This window comes from Mauremys mutica, chromosome 7 (genome assembly GCF_020497125.1).
Source record: "Mauremys mutica isolate MM-2020 ecotype Southern chromosome 7, ASM2049712v1, whole genome shotgun sequence".
Classification (NCBI taxonomy): Eukaryota; Metazoa; Chordata; order Testudines; family Geoemydidae; genus Mauremys; species Mauremys mutica.
In genome coordinates, this window is record NC_059078.1 from 87,558,447 (window position 1) to 87,581,589 (window position 23,143).

Consider the following 23,143-nt stretch of genomic DNA (forward strand, 5'->3'; position numbering starts at 1 on the left):
AAATTAGAGGGGTAGCAAATACACAGGAAGATAGAAATAATCTGTAAAGTGATCTACAGATATTAGTGCTGCAGTAGAGCCTGCAGATAAAGCACATGCAAATAAGCAAAGTCCTACACAAGGAGCGCAAGAAGAACTGCACAGGTACAAAACAGCAGTATATCATCCTATTTAGAGGATTTTTTTCTTGTTTCCTTTATACCATCTTCATCTAGCTTTTTCAAAGGTTGTGAAAGGAGGTGCCCATTAAAATCCATATTAAGAGGTTGTCCACCATATGAAGCAGTTTGAGATTCACAGCAGACCAAGAATCACAAAGACCAAATTCTGTTCTATTGCGCTGCATTACAAACCACTGATAGGCACTGCTACCGACAATGCTAATCACTACAACTAGGGCTCACATTCCACCATGGTATTGATTGGCTCAATGGGAGCAGGCAGCTATTGTTTCAGATAGACCATGTGATGGAGTAAGGAGTGGGGAGTATTGACCTGGTAATGTTACGTGGGAATTTTACGGGTTTACTGTCTGCATTGGTGCTGGATGGTGGTGGGATATCAGGGTGTGACTTCACTTGAGGGATGATATTTGAGCACGTAACCTGAGCCCAGGAGGGGGTTGGGGCCAGGTGACACCTTCTGCCAGGGAAACTGGACAAAGACTGGAGGAGAAGCCGGGGTGTGTGGCTGAGGGGAGACTGCTGGAGGGGGTTTCAGTTTGGAGCTGGCTGGGAAAATGGAGGGAGACCCAGTCCCTACCCCCCAAGATGGACTTGACTGAGGGGTTCTGTTTTCTGTACCTACAAGCTCTGTTTTGGACAGTATTCCTGTCATCTAATAAACCTTCTGTTTTACTGGCTGGCTGAGAGTCACAGTGATTTACAGGAAGGGCGGGGCGGGTGCATAGCCCTGACTCCCCCACACTCCGTGACAGACCACAACACCCACAGCACCCATTGCATGCTTTTTATCCAGACAGTCACCAAGTTAAAACTGGTGCTACAATAAATAGCAGTGATTGGCTAAAAGTCAAGTGACCATCTTTACTTGTCTCCTGTAGTCCTCTGAATTTGGGGAAGGATCATCTTAGAGCAGTGGTCTCCAACTGTGGCGGGGCATGAAGGAACTTTGGGTAGGGGAGGCGTGTGGCAGTGCCCAGGCCAGTCCCCACTGGGGGTGAGGATGAGGCATCATGCTTCCAGCCCTGCTGTGCTCCCAGACCTGCTATGCCCAGGCCAGCCTCCATAGGGGGCAGGGAGGGAGCACTCCGCCCCCAGACCAGCTATGACTCCAATCCCCTTCAGTGCCCAGTCACACACTGCCCCCAAACTCAGCTGCTGAGGAAGCCCTGGGGTGTGTGTGTGTGTGTGTGTGTGTGTGTGTGTGTGTGTGTGTGTGTGTGTGTGTGTGTGTGTGTGTGTGTGTGTGTGTGTGTGTGTATACACACATACAGATTCTGTTAATGGTAAGGGGGGGGTGCAACTGGAAAAGTTTGCGCACCACTGTCTTAGAGCTTCTCAAGCAAGGATGTCCCAGGTCCATAGGCTCTCTAGGGTGTATTCCAGGAGGGCTTTGCCACTGTCCCAGAAAATGTATAAGTGAAGTGCAACACCATAGGCTGTGGGCAAGACTCTGTTTGAGGGGCCTGTCATGGATCCACAGAATCTGTGTTATGCCCCATTTTTTAAACAGTCTCTTGAAGCAACCCCTTTAGTGTGGCAGACCTCCCTCTCCTTCCCTCAGCATAGCCCAGGCAGCCTCACCGTCTTGCAGATGAGCATTTGGGCTCCAGCACTCCTGTTTCACGCTGTGATTTCTGTCCAGTGAGTCCAGATGAAATAGACTCTTGATAGAGACTTGTACACTCTTCCGTGACTAATGCACCTCAGCAGGTATTTACAGGGACACTCAAGCGGTGTTTTCAAAACAGAGTAGGATTTATTAGACAGCTGGCACACAGCATTGGAAGTCCCTAAGTCAGCATGGAGAAATAAAGGTTAAAGCATAGTCCATTCTGGCCGAACCAGCACAAACTACCAGCCAGGTTATAGTGGATCACGTCTTCGTCTCTCTCTCTCTCTCTCCCCGATTCCTTTGTGGCCAGCTTCCTCCAGGAGCCAACGCCTTATTCCCTGCCTGTGTCTCACAGTCTTTTGTTCTTGAGCTGGAGTCTCTGCTCAGCTTCCCTGCTGAGAGGTGGGGGGCAAACTGCCTTCCTCTTGCTCAGTGGGTTTTAGGTGTCACTGCTTGATCATTGGGACTTTTCCATTGTCATTTTGGGATTCTGCATCAATATGGGTCGCTTTCGGCATGTTCCAGACAGTCCCTGAACAGCCCTATTCACTGCAGCCCAGACAGCAAGGTGACACTCACTCGCCTCATGTCCTGCTCTGCCCTCCAGAGCAGACCTCATACCAGGGCCAACTCCAGCTTTTTTGCCACCCCAAGCGGCAAAGAAAAAAAAAAAAAAAAGATAAAGCCGTGATCGGCAGCACTTCTGTGGCAGCTCTACCACACTGCTTCATTCTTCAGCAGCATTCGGCAGCCGGTCCTTCCCCGAGAGGGACTGAGAGACCCACCGTAGAATTGCCGCCGAAGACCTGGACGTGCTGTCCCTTTCCATTGGCCGCCCCAAGTACCTGCTTCCTGTGCTGGTGCCTGCAGCCAGCCCTGCTTCACACTCATAACTGTGCAAAGTGCAGAGGGAAACAGAGGCACACAGAATTCATAAAAATATTACAGAAAATTCCTACTTCGTGACAGGTCCTCAGAACAACTGAATACAAAACTGAGGTCTCTTCGTGAGGTGGTTGGAAAGACCTGATTCTGATGATTCATGCTGTTTTAATCTCTTACCAGAAGCACCCTTGACTGGGGTCCCCCGTAAATTTTGAACGCCCTGCTGATGTTTCATTAGCTGCTAGGTTCCTGCTGCATGGATCTGCAGTGTATACGTGTGAGGAAGGGTGGAACAGGCAAGCGAAGGAGGCCAGTGTAAATGGGGCCCCGATAAAATCACAGCTATTAGTCTGCAGATGGAGGCCCAGACCCATAGTCGTGCACACACTGGGCTTACAATCAATTCTTTCGGCATTAAAAGCCAGCCACCGGCCCTGATTGAAGAGCACAAGTTTAATGGACTGAGAGCCTGGAAAGAGGCCAAGAAAGGCCCGATCAATTTCTACATTTACTAAAACCGATCACTAGCAAAACAAATAAATAAAATAAAAAGCTACATCTGTCAATCAAAAAATTGCCAATTTTCTCCAAGGGCACTATACACAAAATCTCGTCTCTACCCAAACTCTCAGCTCTGACTGACTCTGGCAGCAGGATTGAGTGGCTGTGTGCGCGCATTTGGGAAGGTGGGGGGGGGGGGGTTACTACTGTCCAACAAAAGCCTGTCACAGAATTTACACTTGTTCTAACCTCCCTGACCTAACTAATGTCTGTCTGTCTCTCTCACCTCCCCCCCCCCCCCCACACACACAACTCAATTGCTTGTAACTGCTTCTGTGAAAGCTTCTAGGATTTGTTTACTAGCTACAGTGGGAAGCAGGAGAGGAGAGGGAAGTAGGCAACAAGTTACAAGAAGCCCAGCTGAATAATTATTGTATTACCACAGCACCTAGAATCCTTACTCATGAACCAGTCCCCCGTTGTGCTAGGTGCTGTACAAACACATTTATTTTACTATACTATCTATGGAAAGCCGGCCAAAATAAAAAGAGACTGAGGAAATCTGAAAGCACACATGCAGTTTGTATATTACACAATAGTATTTTAGTATAAAGTGCAATTGGGCTACAGCCTATTTCCATGTGTAATTTTCCTCCACGAGCACCTCTCAGAGCAGTTCTAGTTATGAGCTACAATTTTATTTAAAAGTCTATTTCCATCCCCTAAAGCATTTAGATAACTCCCACTAACACTTAGGACTCTGATTCTCTGTTGCCCTCCACCCAAACTGGTGCAAAGTGGGTGTCAGACTCTACCGTTCTGGTCTGGTAACAGTTTACATTTTGCACTGGTGTAAGTGACTAAACATGTTGCTGGGCAATAGAGAACTAGGCCCTCAAGCGTCAAGAGATCTCTGCTGAGGCTTGATCTTGCAAAGTGCTGTGCTGAGCTCTCCCTGGGCGACGATGCTACTTTGAGAGTGGAGGGCATTCAGCACTTTTTCCAAGATCAGATCCTTGCTCTGGAAGATTTCAGGGCAGAAAGACATCCCCCTCCTCCCTTGTTTGCATATAAAGCCACTCCAGCTTCCTTACAGGAGAGAAGGCACACAGGATCTGATGGAGGATGAGCCACATAGTTTGGTATCCTGAATCGATATCTTAATCAAACAAACATCACACACTTCCCAGGTAAATGTTGCATATTTTTCCCAGTTGGGCAACTTCAAACACACTTCATAGCCAGAATGGATGCCTGTTAGCCATTCTGTGCTCCTCTTCCTTCCCCCTTCCCCCAGTCGCTTTCACACACCCCAAACAGGCCTGGAAACACAATGCAATCTTCTCATTAACATAAGTGAGGCACACTCACCCACGGGGGTATCCTCATTGATCAGCAGGTAGGTGTCAAAGAAATAGTTGATGAAGTATGGCAGCCGATTGCTCAGACCTGAAAGGATGAAGAAAAATAAGGTTTTAAATTTATGTTATCCTATTGCTTGGAAGGAGGTTGTGGTAGAGGAGTACTCAGAACAAACAGCTGGCAGTGCCCTGGGGTCAGCCCTAACTCTCCGTGAGGCCAGCAGCAAGTCACTCAGTCTTCCTGTGCCTTAAATCTACAGACCTTGGGAGACAGGCCAGTTCTCGCTTACAGACAGTCCCCAACCTGAAGCAAATACTCACCAGCAACTACACACCACACAGCAGAAACACTAACCCAGGAACCAAACCCTGCAACAAATTCCAGTGCCAACTCTGTCTGCATATCTATTCAAAGGACACCATCATAGGACCTAATCACATCAGCCACACCATCAGGGGCTCGTTCACCTGCACATCTACCAATGTGATCTATGCCATCATGTGCCAGCAATGCCCCTCTGCCATGTACATTGGCCAAACCGGACAGTCTCTACGCAAATGAATAAATGGACACAATCAGACATCAGGAATTATAACATTCAAAAACCAGTAGGAGAGCACTTCAATCTCCCTGGACACTCAACAACAGACCTAAAAGTGGCAATTCAACAACAACAAAACTTCAAAAACAGACTCCAACGTGAAACTGCAGAACTGGAATTAATTTGCAAACTGGACACCAGCACATTAAACCTGAATAAAGACTGGGAGTGGTCATTACAAAACCTAATTTCCCCCATACTAATTTCCCCCTACTTTTACTCACACCTTCTTGTTAACTGTTTGAAATGGGCCACTCTCATTAACACTACAAAAGTGATTTTTCCTCCCTTGGTATCGTACTGTTAATTGAATTGTCTCGTTAGACTGACCTCCCACTTGATATGGCAACTCCCATCTTTTCATGTGCTGTGTATTTATACCTGCTACTGTATTTTCCACTCCATGCATCTGATGAAGTGGGTTCTAGTCCATGAAAGCTTATGCCCAAATAAAATTGTTAGTCTCTAAGGTGCCACAAGGACTCCTTGTTGTTTTCACAGCTTGAGGGACTCACCTGGTCCCATTCCTCACCCAACTGCCTGTGATAGCAGACAGAGTCACACTGTATGCAGTGTAGCTGTAGCCATGTTGGTCCCAGGATATTAGAGAAGAGTGGGTGAGGTAATATATTTTATTGGACCAACTCCTGTTGGTGAGAGAGAGAAGCTTTCGAGCTTACACCGAGCTCTTCTTCAGGTCTGGGAAAGGTACCCCCAGAGTCACAGCTAAATGCAAGGGGAAGCAGATTGTTTAGCCCACCCACCACTTGCCCCCCCCCCCACTTAAGGCTTAGCCCTCTTACTTTTAAAATTGATTGCTTGCCCCTCTCCCCCCCCTCAGGCTTTTCTGGCAGCCCTGTTGCCAGGTATCCAGTTTTAGACTGGAAACTCCAGTAGAAAATGGGACCCGAGTGTCCAGTTAGCAGCGCTGACTGGAAACTAAATGTCCGGTTAGAGGAGTAACCACATTAGCCTCTGCTTCTCCCACTCCCAACACCCACCCCAGAGGGCTGGAAGAGAACCTGTCCTGCTGCTGCGGGAGGAGGGGCAGCTCAGCGCAGAGAGAGACAAACAGAATGGGCTAGAACCAGGTAGGTACCCGCTCCATGTGAGCAGGGGCGGGGGGGATCCTGTTTACCCCCTCCCCAGCCCTGCTGTGCTTGCAGTTTACCCCTGACCCATCCCTTGCTCCAGAGACCAACCCTAGCTCCTGCTCCACTGTGATTTTACCCTTGGTCCCTTTTACAATCATTCCCCAGGGGGGCCCACAAATATGTTTGGCGCCGGGCCCACAAAAAGAGTTAATCTGGCCCTGACCTCACCCACCATGTCTCTCTAGGGTTACACAGTCTCATTCCTGAGAAACAAATAGGGCCCATTATTGAAATTGGTTTTCATGGTTCCATGGTTTTCATTTTACACACAGGGTGTTCGGATATCCCAGTAGGAAGAACTGCAGAGATACTTAAGCCTAGTCTACACCTAAAACTTACGTTGATCTAGCTACATTGCTCAGGGCTCCGAAAAACGTCAATGTCCTGTGCAATGTAATTAGGTCAACCTAACTCCCGCTGTAGGTGCAGCTAAGTCGATGGAAGAATTCTTCCTTAGACCTAGTTGCTGCATCTCAGAGAGGTGGATTTACTATAGCCACAGAGAAAGCCCTTCTGTAGCTGTAGTGTCTACTCCACGTAGCTGCAGCTGTAGTACTTGGAGTGTAGACAGACCCTGAGACACCACGCAAAGGAAATTAATGACAGAGGAGGAAGGGTTGGTAGGGACATGAAGTGGGCCAGGAGCCTTTTGATCCACTTGCATCTCTCCCCTGCCCCGGAGGCTCAGATGAGGATGCAGATTAGATAAAGCACAAAGCAGCCCAGAACAAAACAAAGGGAAGAATACCCTAGCAGCCCAAACCTGTCACTGCACTGCTGCTGACTCAGACCAGATTGATTTAAGAGGGGCACAGAGATAGAGATTCAGAATGCAGCCAGTGACCAGGGCCTTTTTGCAGGGTGAAGGAGGCGGGAGCAGCAGCATAGGGATGGGAGACAGCAATTATTGTTTTAGTGCATGATTAATATCTCGCATTGTTCCCATGGCTGAGAGCCTTTTGCCTCATCAGCCTTAATTCTGCCAAAGCGTCACTTTTTCCTTGTCGCGCTGTTCTAATTGCCTCCTTTCGCCTTTAATAACCAGGCTCAGTTATTTCAACCCCCTGTTTACTTAGTGAGAGCGAGGCTGAGAGCACGTGGGCCCGTCCTCAGAACCACAGCAGTTGCCACCCCACGGGCTGGGGCTCATTAGTTCTGAGAAACTTCAGGCCAGACCACGTGGACCAACAACTGCCGCCTGAGCCATGGGAAAGGTTAACTATTGCGGATTTATCATGGGAGCAAGGATAGAGATGGGATGCAAGGTGGCAGGAGAGAGATGCAGCAGGTTTCCAAGAGGGCCTAGTGCATTTGACAGATGTGTTTTCCTTGATTTCCAGCCAGGGCTGAAACAGCCAGTACACTCATTTATTACGAGATGCAGTTTAACTGCCAGACAACAAACATTATTGAACAAGGGAAGTGGAGATTTTAATTGGCCCATCAGAAGTGTTTTGCATCTGGTTTCCATGGGCTCCGGTTTCTGGCTCACCTGGAAAGCAGGGGTGAGTGACTGCAGGAGTCAGGTTCTGAATACAATGTCCAGCTGCACCGTGCAGTCTGACCTGGAAGCAATTACCAGTCCAGTCGGGATCAACTCAGCCAGGCCAGATCATTGCCTCAGTCGTTAGCCCAGCCCTATTAGAAAAGCCAAGGAAATGCCAGAGATGCCATCCAGGGGGAAGCATGAGCATGGCCCAGGATTGAGACGGAGGTGCTCTGGGTTCAATTTCCTGGCTGTGCACAGGCTGCCTGAATAACCTCCTACCCATCACTCTGGGCCTCAGCTCCCCAGCTTTAAAAACGGGAACAAGTATACTCTTGTCCTACCACTTTGTCTGTTTATTCTGCAAGCTCTTCACCTAGCACACCACGGCCTGGATCTTGGTTAGGGTCTTCAGGCACTATTGGAAAACAAAGTAATAGAGATTTCCCCCAAGTCACTTTACACACTGGAACTAGGTCTTTTCTAACAGCAACAAAAAGCTGGAGAGGAAGTGCTGGAGGATGGGCTATAGTGCCTGTGAATAGTTCCCCTGCCTTTGAATTTGCTGCACTCTCCTCTGCCCCACAGCCCGTTAGTTTTGCATGCTCCCAGTCAATTCTATGCTGAAATACGAATTTGTGAATGTGCAAAGTAGCCATGTTGCATAAGCAGTATTGGTAATGCCAGGTAATAAAAAATCATGAGTCAGACACCCCAAAATCATGAGATTTTAATAAATAATACATTTAAGGATGTTTTATTTGCCTTCTGGTGTTTGAGCTTTTAGGGGTCCACATTTTCAAGCTCTCCTCCTTAACCGCAAGAGCTAGAAAGTTTGTTTGTTGTTTTGCGGGTCACTGCAAAATCCTACCTCAGTGCCTCATTGTGGCACAGCTGTGACCCTGGCCATCTGACAGCTATGGTAGCGGGGCATATGCTCTGGTAGGTCTAATCGTGCTACAAAGGTGTTGGACTATCCAATCCAGGGAGGGGGATTGCTTTCTCAGAAAGAGTGCTTTCCCTTCTTCATAGAGGTTGAAGGATAGCTAAGCTTGAAGAGATACGCATGCCTGCCTGCCTGGCCAGTGGGATGGCTTGAAGTTAACGGCTAAAACAACACAAGTAAATGGGTTTTAGTTCCCTGCGCATTATCAAACCGTTCTACGGTGGCAGAGCGGAAATTGAGCGACAAAAGGCTGCTAAAAATGTCAGGTGCTAGGCCAACATGGAAAAGGACAACCCTTGTTGTGTGTACTTACAATTGTAGGTTGCTGGCGAGGGAAGAAACGTTAAACCATCTGATGGAAGAGAAGAAAAGGATAAGATGCGATATCCTTGGTGTCAGCAAAACCTGACGAAAGAAGGAGATGGAAGTCAACTGGAAGGATGGAAACACTGAGGCTCGGAAAGGGAGATGTAGTTAGAAATCTTGGAGGAGTCAGATTTATCGTCAGCAAGGATTGGTCTTTGAAAGTTATATCATGCCAGCTAATATCATCACATGTTGGTGTGTTGCATCTTCAGATGGAGTCAAAAGCTACCCTCAAGATCATCCAGGCCTACACTCCCACAAGTGCAAGTGAGGACGAAGAAGTGGAAGAATTCTACCGAGAGCTCGAAAGAGCCCTCATGCAAAAGTCCACTTACAGTGTCATGATGGGAGATTTTAACACCAAGGTTGGGTGAGAGAAAGCTGGTGAAAAGTTCAGCGGGAGATACGGCAGTGGTGAAAGGAATGAAAGAGGAGAAAGGCTGGTAGCGATGGCAGAAATGAAAGAACTGTACATGGCAAACACCTGGTACAAAAAGAAGACCGCAAGAAGGTGGATGTGGGTCGCGCCAAACGCGAAGAGCAAGAATGAAATCGACTATATTTTAGTTAATAAAAGGTGCATCGTTCAAGACATCTCTGTGGTGCAGCCTTTCAACACCGACAGTGACCATCGCCTGCTTAGAGCGAAGTTGATTTTCGATGAAGTGGTGGAAAAGAAGGCGTTACAGATGGCAAACAGGAAACAGCAGCCGAAGACATTCGGTGAAGCAAAGCTGAAGAAAGCAATCTCTGGGTTTGACTGGAGTCAGATGGAAAAGTGTGATGAGGACTATAGCATTTTTGCTGACAAGCTGAGATGTTGCATAAAAGCAGCTTAAATTTAAAAGCTGAAGAAGGCAAAAGGAAGAATCTCAAATTAAATGAAAAGCTTGTTGGAGAAGCGGAGAATTTGTGAATGTGCGAAGTAGCCATGTTGAAAAGGAGCTCGGATAACAACCTCGAGTACTCCATTCTGTGCAAGCTTATACGGCGAAAACTGAAGGATGACTTTGAGAACTTCTGGAAAGAAAAGCTCCTCAAAAACAGCTGAATTATGCAAGAGCCTCAAGACATGCAAGCAGGAATTGACGCAGAATAGATTGAGCGTAACAACATTGAAGAACAAGGATGGAGAGACAGTAATTGACAGACTGGAGGAGGTCTGTAAGGACTCCTATACAGAACTGTTCAAATCAAGAATCAACATCCCTCTCCCAATGCTCCAAGAGTCAGAAGAACACGTCCCCCCAATAATCGTCAGCGAAGTCTGAAGCACACTACACCAGATGAAGAAGGGGAAAGCTCCAGGCAAAGATGGAATAACATCAGAAATTATTTCTGCGGGAGGCGAAAAACTTTGGAAAGCCCTCGCTTTAAGATTCAGTTGATATCTTGAAGAAGGAAAAATACCATCAAGCTGGAAGGAGTTGAATACCATCTTGTTGCACAAGAGGGGCGATAGAGAAAATCTTAAGAACTACTGCCCTATATACCTGCTCTCTCACCTCTACAAGCTCTTTACAAAGGTGATAACAAACCAACTCTCTCAGAGTCTGGATGAATAACAGCCAAGAGAGCAGGCAGGGTTTCGAAGAAATTTTAGCACGATCAACCATACATTTACCAGTAGCCAGCTCCTAGAAAGAGCAAGGGAATACAAACTCCTGCTGTGCATTGCTTTCGTCAACTATGAAAAAGCCTTCAATAGCATTGAGTTTAATGCAATATTAAAGGCGCACATAGAGCAGAGCATTAACATGCAGTATATCAGTTTGTTGAAGGAAGCGAATACTGGATGTACAACAGACATTACTCTCCTTGAAACTCCCCTCCGCATCCCAGTCGAGAAAGGCGTAAAGCAAGGAGATCTGATTTCACAAAAATTATTCACTGCCTGCCTCAAAATGGTTACGAACAAGATCAATTGGAGGAGTGATGTCAACATAAATGGAGAACGATTATCTCATCTCAGATTCATGGACGACATCGTACTAATTGCCGAAAGCACCAACCAACTGCAGAACATGCTACGAAGACTCGACAGGAAAAGCAGTCAGGTCGGCCTGAAAATGAACCACTGCAAAACAAAATACATGTGATCAGACATCTTACGAAAAGCCCAAACAACAGTAACAGGAGAAGAAATCGAAGAAGTGGAACAGTACATATATTTGGTCCAAAAAGTTAATATGTGCCAAGATCTGAACAGAGAACTCTCGTGAAGGATTTGGACAGGATGGTGTGCGTTTAATTCCATCAAGGACGTCCTCAAAGGAAAAATTGACAAGACCACATGTACAAATATCTTCAATTCAAAAATGTCACCAGCCATGCTGTATGGCAGTGAAACGTGGGCACTGACAAAGAGAGAAGAGCAGCGGCTGTTAGTAGCTGAAAGGGCAATAGAACGAGCTATGTTGGAAATTTCCCTTCTGGATCGCATCCCGAATGAAATGATCAGAGAATGTAGCGGTATGAAATATATTGTCGTGGAAAGCAGATATAACAAGGTGCAATGGGCAGGCCATACAGCACGGCTCACGGACAATAGGTGGACCGCAATCATTGCTGAGTGGTACCCGCAAGAACAGAAAAGACCACCCAGTTGGCCTCCAAGAAGATGGGAAGATGACATTGTTAAATATCTCGGACGAATGTGGAGAAGAAAGGCAAGAGTGCAAGAATGGTGGACATGTTGTGATCAGTGCAGTCTTAACGACAGCTGAAGACTGATCAATCCAGGTGTTTTGTGGGAGGAAGCAGGGTTTAAAAAAAGGAAAGCTAAAATTCTCACTAGCGCCAGGAGCTGAGGCTTTAAGGAAGTTAAGCCTTGTGACAAAACCATAAGAGTTGGCAACCCTGTAAGGAGCTGCAAGGCAGGGATCTGGAATGCAGGGTGCTGCAGTAAATGCCAGGCCCTGGTGGCTGCTGTGTTAAACTTATACCAGGTTTAAATAAAAATAATTTTAAAGTGTTAAATACATGCTCTCCATGCCTTCCTAGGGAGGACCCCACAAGCAGGAGCTTGCATTCAGAAGAACAAAGGGCCAGCTGGTTAAAGAGAAGCCAACAGGGAGGTGCCTTGACAGCAATGCTGAGCCCATCAAATCCTGGCTGTGTATGTCTGAGACAGGTCGTTAGACAGAAGCATAGGATGCTAGCATGTTGAAGCCTAGGAATCAGGCACCCAAAAAAGGCAGGTCTGGAGAGTTCAACTTTTGGGATTTATATTTCTTTGCTGGAAAACTCAAGAGAGAAAACCATGAAATTCTGGGCATTTGATTGTTAGGCAATAGTGGCAACAAAATTGAGAAGAGGAACAGAACCTCCACTCTCCAGCAAGCCAACTGCTAATTCAGCAGAGAATGGTTGTGAAGAACCATCTTAGTGCAAAGCTTAGCAACAGCTAGCACTTGCTTTCCTAGCTCTTCTCTGCTTCCTCAATACTGTTCACGGGCATCCCAGCACCCTGAAGCAGGGGACATTTCAACACACTCAGTTGCCACCTAAGGATCATTAATGCCCTCTAGTTTCATGGACTAGCAAGGCCACACTTATTTTAAGACAAGAGCATCCTGCTTGTGCACCAAACTCATCTTTCTGCAGTTTTCTTGGCTTCACCTTCCTACTGGATGTCCCTTAGGGAAAAGTAGAAGGTAATAAAAAAAGTATACCTTTTTCTATAGCGTTTTTGAACAACTCTATAGAACCTGACAGAGAAGTGACTCTGCTATAAAATTTTACAGGACAGTTACAAAAACCCTGTGTAAGTAATAGAGAAGAATATCCATGCTGTAAGTATTTTCCATAGAACCCTGATAAGTGTCTGTAGAAATGTATTCGTTTCATCTCAAATTTGATAGAACTCATTTTTAAGGGCAAAACCTCCAGCCTCTATGCTAGCTGCACACACAGGATGAAAGGAGAGCTCTGTGCTTAGATCCCTTATACATCTGCATGTCTCTGAACTTAGAGGCTCATGGTCTCCATTTCCCACAGCCCACTCCAGCTCCTTATCTCCACAGGCCCACATCTTGATGGCTGATCTGTACTAGAATCACTCTACAGCTGAAGTATCTGTTGGGTCCCTGGTGCTCTTGCAACAAATTGCCTGTTATACCAACAGCCACCACAGTCAGTGAGGACTGAACCCAGGATCATCAGCATCCTCTCCCCCCAAAGCCAAACAAAATAAACCACCCCACCACGGGGCTCTACCACGGAGAACTCTGTTAGCTCTGAGTAGCAGCTATAAAGTCACTAGGGCCAGCCACCAGAGGGAGACAGGATTCTCATTATACTGCTCCTACATGCTCCCAAAATACCTGTGAAACCAGTTATAAGGCAACATTTCTCTCTCCCCAACTAGTATCTTGGTTCTCACCTCAGGTGGCTACCCTAGACCAAGTCTTTCCATTGGCTGATCAGTTGTGATGTCAAGGTTTGCGAGCTTACAACAACGTCCGTGAAGCGTTGATAGGAGTAGGAGGTATAAACACTGGGTGCTCTGTGCTACCAGTAGAAGAGATTGGCTGACTCACACAGATGCTGGCTTTAGCCTGCTGGAGAAGATGGGAAGGAGCAGGGAAGAGTTGCCACTTAACCAAAGAGAAGTACTGGTTTCATTACACAGCAAAAACTAAAAGGAAAAGAAAGCCCAAAACAAAGGTTCTGGGGAGGACCAGTTCAGTGCAGCTTGAACAAGATGCACTGATTTCAGTTTCTGAGTTTGGGGATGTTTAATAGCAGTGAATGGTGAATTGCTAACATTGGAGATAAAGGGCAAAAGGGCAAGTGGAGTGAGAAAAGCTCACAGTCATATGTCTGCAGGAAAGTGATGTATTGCCAAGCAGCCAAAACCAGTAGGGAGAGAGAACAGGCAGGAAAACAAAAAGCCTGCGCAGCCTTAAGGTGACAAACTTATAACAGGGAAGAAAAATGGGCAAAGAGGAAGATTTAGCACTCGCAGATTGAAGACACAGAGTGGAGAAGGGATTGGGGGCAATAGCTAACATCAACATCTTACCTCTTTAAATACTGGATTCAAATCCAGGTTGTCACAACACCAGCCAAAACAAGTTTGGTGCTTTCAGTCTATTCCCAAGTGTCTGATATCCCCACACAAGTGAGCCTGACAGACAGCTTGGGAGAGGCTCCCAGCCTAGGGCTGCAGTGAAGTGAAGGGACAGAGATCTCATAGGTGCTGGAACTAGTTTCCGGGGGTGCTGCTGCAGCCCCTGGCTTGAAGTAGTTTCCATTATATACAGTGTTTACAGTTCAGTTCAATGGCTCTCAGCTCCTCTTTTATAAACATTGTTCCAGAACCTCAGAGATCTGTGTTGGAAGCTTTGATGTGCCTGGTTGTAGCTGGTGCTTTTGGATGTACTCTTGCCAAAGTGCTAAAATTCACCTCTAGAAATACGGAAACAAAAGCGACCCAAGGAGCATCAAGCATTTAGCATACAGGAATGGAGCTGGGAAACCTACGTACTCACTCATCTGGGCTCCCACAGACACCTCCTGTGTCACTTACTCTTTCCCTAAAATAGGGATAATGCTTTTCCCATGGCTACCAGACAGGAGCATAGGGAGGGTTACATGATCTGTATTTGTGAAGTGCCTTGAGAACTCCAGTGCTAAGCACCTGGAAAAACAACACACACAGACAAAATGGTTCATTCAATGCTAATTCCTTTCCTGAGGGTTAGAAGTCAGTGCATACTGATTGGTGTTCCAGGGTGGGAGCTTACGAGGTGGAAAATAAAATTCCCAGACCAAAAAGATCTTCTCTGTGGCCATGCAATTTTTTCAAATGGTAGTTGAAAGTGCTTGCGGATAATCGACCACTAAAGTCTCTGCACGCCCTGCTGGGCAGCAGCTTTCTGAGATCATCTGCCACATACAAAGCAGACCTCTGAGTAACAGGCATTTCATTTCAAGCCCCTAGTGGGCAGTTTTTTCTAAAGACAGAGTGGCCTTGGCTTTGTAGAGGAGATTCGTCTTGATTTGCGTGATGCCTTATTTATATTATACAGTATATTAGAAATCATGGTTACAGCTTCTAAACCAGCTGTATCAGGATGTTTGATGTATTTGAGCTGCCAGATCACAGACCATCCATGATCCAGCTACAGTGCTTAGATACCCCAGGGATAGACAGAGCTAGGACGGGGCAAGGAGGTGGGGTTCTGAAGCATGACTTCTCTCTTCTGTGCCTCCCAGTGTAAAGAGCGAGTTGTGTCTCTGACGTGATGACTGTCCCTAAGAAGATGGACTGTCAAAATTCAGACGGGAAGGAAAAAGAAGTGCGGGAGGTGGGGGGAGAATCTTTGGGATACAAACAAATGTAGGTCAGAGATACAAAGCCTGAAGAACAGGAGTCATCCAGAAACCATTTGGAATCAATTTAAATATATACATATAGACTTGATTCTCAGCTGCTCACAGTAGGCAAGTGCTCAGGAGAAGGCAGCAAAAGTGGCTGTAATGCACCTTTCCACTCCCCTAAATCCTGGGGCCAGCCAGGAGATAAATAGCCCCCCAGAGCATGTTAGCCCCACCTAGGGCAGCAGTTCTCAGCCAGAGGCCTGAGACCCCTGTAGGGCTGAGAGCAGGTTTCAGGGGGTCTGCCAAGCAGGGCCAGCATTAGACATGCAGAAGCCCCACCACCAGGGGCGGAAGCCGAAGCCTGATCAAACTTAACTTTGTGGGGCCCTCTGTGGCATGGGGCCCCCCGACAATTGCCCTGCTTCCTACCCCGTAACGCTGGCCCTGGGTTTTATATGCAGAAAAACAGTTGCTGTACCATGGGGGGGGGCCTGTGGAGTTTTTCTAGCATGTTGGGGGGCCTCACAAAGAAAAAGGTTGAGAACCCCTGATCTAGGGAATGTTCTGTTGAGCAGGGATGGCTGGCAGGGACTGCACTCCTGGCCATCCCTTCTCCCTTCCCTGACCGTACCCTTGCCTGACACCAGCTTCCTTTCACACTGGGGACAGGCAACTACATAGGCGTTATGCTGCTGAGGGAAATCAGGTCTTTCCCTTTGGGTCAGCTTTAAATCCTCACTGGAGTGGCACAAAGGGGACTTAATCTGGGCCAAGTACGTGGCTTATATTTTTGCTACTATGTCTTAGTGGGGAAACAACAATTACTTTAAGTGTTATCAAAGGGAGACATGACTGATGTTGTTTCTCAGAGAGTCACATACAGGCAAATAACCCCCCCTGCTAAGGAGTATCCACTCCACCAATTATTCCTGCACCAATCCCAATTTTCATGGGGTGGCGCCGTGCACTTTTACAACAGATAATAAGCCACTTGAAACTTATTTGAGTCTGACATGACCCGGTACCATTTGCAGCAGGCTCATCAGGGCTGTCTCCAGGCACCAGCGCAGGAAGCAGGTGCTTGGGACAGCCAATGGGAAGGGGCGGCACGTCCGGGTCTTTGGCGCCAAAGAATGAAGCGGCGCGGTAGAGCTGCCACCGAAGTGCCGCCAATCGTGGCTTTCCCCCGGCACCCTTCTCTTTGCTGCTTGGGGCAGCAAAAAAAGCTGGAGCCGGCCCTGAAGCTCATGACATCAGAGGTGCTGGGACAATTTGTATAGTGGGGGCGCTGAGAGCCATTGAACCAAACTGTAAACCCTGTATATAATGGAAACCACTTCCAGCCAGGGGGTGCAGTAGCACCTTCAGCACCCCTAGTTCCAGCACCTGTGCCTGACATGACGATACAGAGATCACAACAAGCTTATTCTAGGCAGCAATATTCGAGCCACTGAGCCTCCAGATACAACAATATACCAGGGAGGAACGGGAGCTGCTTCTCCTATATCCCCAGCATTGACGACACATCAGCGTTCCCAAAAAGCTGGACACTGCCACTCTGCTTTTATGGCTACCACATGGTTTATGTACAGACAAAAATAATTTGCTTGAAAAGCTAAGCCTTGGTGTGAAGCTTGGGAGCCTTCTCAGGTTGCCTGGGATCTGCATTGTGTTATATTGTTACCTTGCCATGGGGGAGTTTTAGAGGGCTGCTGCTGATCTCGTCAACACTTTGTCACTAACCGTTTTTGTGCATGTGAGAAATGAGCCAAACTACTGCTATTATCATCAGCTTAACAGGAAAGAGGAGGATTTCAGGGGGGTCCACAGCAGAGCAGTCTCCTATTCTTGCTGTGAGGTTTACATGAACCTGTAAATATCCCATTGGGATTATAAAGCTATTTCACAGTTAAGGAATGGGTGTTATTGCACAGAATATATTAAACAATTAGTTTAATAATCTTCTTGCTGAAGTCTGCTTAAACTGAGGAGAAAGTGCTGCCACATGCTGTGGTAATGGTCTCACTCTTGTGTAGCTACTGTTGGCTTCCACTTTACATATTAGCCTTTTGTCTGCTTGTTTTAATTTCCTTTAAGTTTTATTTACTCACCCTTTAATCTGCTGTACAGACAAACAAACATCATAAGGAAGAAACAGTATTTTCCCTTCCACCCACACTCCGTCAGCAGAGTGCTTACCTACCGCAAGATCATCAGGGATAGATGAGAACTAAAAGCAGCAAAGAGTCCTGTGGCACCTTATAGACTAACAGATGTATTGGAGCATGAGCTTTCGTGGGTGAATACCCATTTCTTCGGATGCATGTCAGATGAGAACTAGTGGCCCTGTGCCCTACCCTCTTACTGGAAAAGGCTTTTGACTCTATCTACCCAAGGGAAATGATCATCTGTTGCTAACAAGTGTTGTTACTGGAGAGTGATTTCCCCCAGTCCCTTCTCCGCTGGGGTTGAAGAGGATTTCCTAGTTTATACGGGACACCACCATTTGTAACACCATTAAAGAAAGGCTTCCTGGCTAGAAGCTCTCAGTCTGGACCAGAAGTGAGAAAGCCAATGTCACCCCCCAACCTCTCCCTTTCCTGCCCTGCTAAGCAGGGCCGGATCTACAGTTTTCGCCGCCCCAAGCAGCGCACCGAATTGCTGCTGCGGCGGGGGCAGTCCGTGTGCTCTTAGGGCGGCAGGCGCGTTTCCACAGCGGCGGCGGCAATTCGGTGGCAGCTTCTATGTTTAGCTGAAGCTGACGCGGACAGCTAAATATAGAAGCTGCTGCCGAATTGCCGCCACCGTGGAAACGCACCTGCCGCCCTAAGGGCGCACTGACTGCCCCCGCCGTCCGCACTGCTGGGGGCAAAACAACCGGGACTGCCGCCCCTTGCAGATTGCTGCCCCAAGCACAAGCTTGGAATGCTGGTGCGTGGAGCCAGCCCTGCTGCTAAGGGACAGTTTGGCATTTCTAGACATTAGCAGGCATGATAATGTTCACTGTGTGTCACACATTCCCCTCTGGGCTTCAGCCACAGAGGACAGGAGTCTGTTACAGCCCCAGCTCTAAGGCTTAGCGCTTTACTTCAGGCTAGAGAGGCTGCTGCTTGTTTCTCTGGAGGTTCCCAGTTATGATTAAGATGATGGTGGTCACAGAAGGAAACTGGCTAAGGGGGCTGAGAATTTTGCTGGGCGGAAACCTGCTTATTGGTCCTTTTAGGAGTGTCTTTTTGTGATGTGAACGCTTGTCTGCTAGGACAGTCTGTGGGGGCTGGGCACCTCTGGTAATCATGCCATATTTAAGTCTCTACAAATAGGTGTAAGTGCTTGAGTTTAGGTACCCACATTTGAAAATTTTGAGCTAACCTTCCAACTTGAGCGTGTTAGAGATTTCCACCACCGCTGGCTTCAGCTAGAAGTCTCTCCCCTCGCTTAAATCATCCTCCACTCCCACCAACCCCCTTCCAAAAAAGCAGGGTTGGGGAGCATTACTGGTCTTGAATTTAATTTGTCGGGGGGAGGTGACGGGGGAATCTCCCATATTGTGCTCGCTCCCTTTTTAGACACGTTTCTTATAGTATTGTTAACAAACCCTGCGGTGCAGGAGCATACAGGTAGATCATGTGGCTGTTGAGGAAGGTAGAAGATGTGATATTCAGAGACTATACACTGAAATGAAAGACAATTCAGTTATCAGTGCCAATGGTATTGCCGCCCCTCCACCCTAGCAATATTGCTTTAGTACTAGATATGTACTACACAGTCAATGATATTAATTTTTGAGAGACACAAGGCTAAAGGGATACCTAGCATACTGATAACAGTTCTAGCACAATTGGCTGGTCCTCTCTTTAATCCCAATACAGAGAAAGCCCAGTCCCTCTAGGTCTAGGTGTGTGTACCACTGCCCTCTACTGGGCAGAATGAGAAGCTTCCAGACGTGCACCTCCAGATTCCTCAAATTGGTTGAAGTAGGGGACCAGCTCCTGTATTTCCTAAGCCTCCTCCTCCACATTCCTTGTCTCACTGCTCCTTCAGCTCTCAGCAGCTTTTAGTGGGCACTCTTCTGAGAATGGAGGGCTAGAATTCATGCTGTGTAGCATCTGAAAGTTTCTAATCCCTTTAATCCTAACTCTAGGAAATCGTGAAGAAAGGAGCTACTAAAATCATGCTGGAGTCGAAGTGCGGGAGAAAAACAAGACAGCAGTCAGAGGGACGTGATCTTATAGTCTGGGTACTTAAGGAGGGCAACCCTGCTGGGGGCACCCTATAGAGGCAGGCTGCAGGATGACAGGTGCACTCAGCCTCAGTTTCCCTTTTTGTCTGTCCACAGAAAGAACATAGTCTCCCTGTGTTTGACACAGGGCCCGCTTCTGGGCATAATTTATTAATATACACAAGTGCAGTAATTCCCTTATGGTAAACCCACTCTCCAGCTCCCACAGGAAGCAGATACAAACATGGCAGGTTTTTCATTCCTCGCTCCAGTGACATGGCCTCCAAATCACCCAGCCAAGAGTCAATAGCAGTATTTTGTTCCCAGGCCCCACGCTCCAAGCCTCCCTCTGAGAATGACCAATCTCATGACTTTTCTACCACTGCCTCCCTGCAATGAGCTCCCCGTAACGCTCCACTCCCCAGGCCTCCCTGCCTGAGTCTCCAACCCCAGCTCAGGGAACATCCCTAGGGGACCAAGCCCTTGCTCCCAGGCTCCTCCTGCAGCTCCCCACTCAGGTCTTCATCCAGAGGGCTCCCCCTCCTGCAGTGTTGCATTACCCTGGCCTCCCTGCCTGTCGTTTCTGTGCCTGCACCAGGGAGCCGTCCTCCAGCAACAACGCTCTGGCTTCTGGGCTCGGCTTCCCCTGGCCAAGCTGGATCTTCCTTTTTCCCAGGGGGCCACTGCCCAAGCCTGCTGCTTGTCAGGTTCCAGCTTTGGTCAGTTCCAAAGAGCAGCTCTTTACCAGGTCTCATCAGAAATCCTCTCTCTTGGGTCCCTTGGAGCTTTCTCCCAAGCACCTCTTGACAGCTCTCTGCTGCTCTTCTGTCCTGGGTCACGCCTTCCCTACTCCAGCAGCTCTCACCTACCTGATTCTCTAGGTCTGCACTCAGACACTTCTCTCCCACCTCGGACCCTGACTCTCCTGGTCTCCTCCGTCAGAACCCAGGTGCACTCTCCTCAGCTTATTTGGGGGGCAGTCAGGAGGAATCACAAGGGCAGTAGGCCCTGCTCCCTCTTAAAAGGGCCGATCACCCTGTGGCAGGGTGTCACTTTGCTTATTTGTTTCAGTACTTTGGTTTGTTGAACGTTAGCGATGTAAAACCGCTTGCAAGTTTGTTTCACAAAAGATGAAGTCAGTGGGCCAGATCCTCAGGTGCTCTGCATCCAGCCTGAGTTCTGCTGCCAGCACCCTCAGGCTACCAAATGTGTGTGGTGTGTCCAAGGAGACCCACTCCAGAGGAAGGGTGAGCCTGCTGAAACATGACAGCCCCTGGGTAAAACGGACTGAAACCTATGGGGGAGCTCTCACCACCCTAGCCAAAGTTCCCTCTAAGCACGAATGGCCACGTTCAACAGCTCAGCTGATTGCCTGCCAGCGAGAGGCATGATGCAAGACAATGGGTGTAACACACTTAACACCCTCCCACGTGCCAGATGATGAAGGATTTAACCTACAGTTCTTTCTAGTGCCACTTAGGGATTAAAGCCCCACAGCATGGCCGTGGTTGGCCCGGGCCAGCTGACTCAGGCTCACAGGGCCTAAAAATTGCTGGAGCCTGAGCTCTGAGCCCCTCCATCCTGACAGGATCTCGGAGCTCACACTCCAGGCTGAGTTCAAACAGCCCAGCAGCCTGAGCCCCATGAGCCAGAGTCAGCTGACTGGCCAGCCGTGGGTTTTTTATCCCTGTGTTGACATCTCCTTAGTGGCCCAATGCTGCCCTCTAAGTCTGAAAACTGGTCAGTGGAGGCTGGGACGGAACAGCATGCCGTACACTATCTGGGATGGAGTTGGTCCACAGTACATAAACAGAGAGTAAACACCCACTACCAACATTGGTACAAAAACTGCCCACAGGAGCTGCCAGCTGGTTTGGCATGTATCAGCAGAGCCCTGCAAATCCGCGGGTATCCACTTTATAGCCACAGACTGTGTTTGCAGATACAAATTTTGTATCTGCTCAGGGCTCTATGCATCTGTAGTGTGTGAAAGTCTGCAAGGATTTTGACACCTCATTCAATACCTTCCAGCAGAACAATATGCAACAAACAAGGTACACACTGCATGTAGTTTCTAAGTAGGTCTTATTTTCATAAGGGAACATATTTCCCTCTCTCAGTCTAACATATCACAGTGTGAAACGGACATAAAACTGCAGGTCCTGATTCTCTTTTAGGACTACTGTGACAGCAAACCCTGTTGGCAGATAAGCATCAACTATCAACAACTGACAGACTCAATCAGAACTGATCCCCCCCCCCCCCCAATATAATAATTATTTTCTTGTGGTAGTGCCTAGGGACCCCAATCACAGAGCCGGGCCCCATCATACTATGCATATAAACACATAAGACAGTCCCAGCCCCACAGCGCTTAGCATCTATGTACTGCCCAGCTCCCTTTTTCTGGAGTGGTGGCTGGTTTCTTCTGTGACTTTCCTTAAAGGCATCTGTGTAACAATAGGTCCAATCACAGTGTAGCTGGCTAGAGAGATCACATACGCAGTAGAAAGATGAAGTCTTTGTGCCCCCAGAGATAAACCCCCAGACATGCAGCTGTTAAGCTTTTTAAGTGCTACCACAAAGCTTGAAATAGAAAGATGGGTCAGGGAAAAGGAAAGAAGGATAACTGAACAGAGAGAAACTTTACTTACCCAAACAGACGAGCTCCCAGATCAAGAGGGAGAGCAGAAAGTTGCTGGCAGCAAAGTGACACTTCATGGTTCCTGACAAAGAAGAGGAGAGGCAAATTAAATATTTCAAGTCTAGTCAATTTTGTGGATGACATCTTTCCCCCAAGCACACTTGTTCAGCTAAGATGGAGGGCAAAATTCCTTCCCAACATGGGTTACAGCAACGACATTGCAAACACAATTACCACGCACCCAGGCAGCAAGTCCAAAACTTATTGGCTGAAGGAGATAAACCAGGGTCATTCTGTTAGGAGATGGGTAATCCCTAAAAGCCTCAGCCTTCACCCCACGCAACAAGTATGGGGAGACAGAGAAATAGTCAGTCCATGAAAAATACCATCTGACAGTTACTGCTGCCCATCCCGCAGTCATCACCAACCTCACCCAAGAAACTGGCAGTGCCTGGTGATATGTTGTTTGGGCAGTGCCTGGTGATATGTTGTTTGGGCACAGGAAGCAGAAGGGTGCCTCTTGGTGGGCATTCAGATGATGGTGAACAGAGATATCTATAAGCCACGGTAAGTACTGATCAGGTCCATAATGCTAAATTACACAGCTTCATGGAGATACAAGAGATCTACATCCAATTATCTTGTCCATCAGGGGCGGCTCTAGCCATTTCACCACCCCAAGCACGACGGCACGCAGCGGGGAGTGCTCTGCCAGTCGCCGGAGCCACCTGCCGCCCTCCCGGCGACCGGCAGAGCGCCCCCCGTGGCATGCCGCCCCAAGCACGCGCTTGGCGTGTTGGGGCCTGGAGCCGCCCCTGTTGTCCATATCTCTGGCTATACAGGATTGGACCTTAT

The 23,143-nt window shown here is 47.8% G+C and overlaps 1 protein-coding gene across 3 annotated transcripts in view; it reads right to left on the reverse strand.

Moving 5' to 3' along the window:
• The window catches only part of CDH23 (cadherin related 23), a 529,883-nt gene that overhangs the window by 481,268 nt on the left and 25,472 nt on the right, over positions 1-23,143 (reverse strand). For all 3 annotated transcript variants that reach the window (XM_045025474.1, XM_045025471.1, XM_045025472.1), the window contains exons 2-3: positions 22,299-22,370; positions 4,555-4,632 (exon numbers count right to left, since the gene is read on the reverse strand). In XM_045025474.1, coding sequence (XP_044881409.1) covers positions 4,555-4,632; positions 22,299-22,365 — 145 coding nt within the window. In that variant the 5' untranslated portion in view covers positions 22,366-22,370. The remainder of the gene's footprint in view (positions 1-4,554; positions 4,633-22,298; positions 22,371-23,143) is intronic.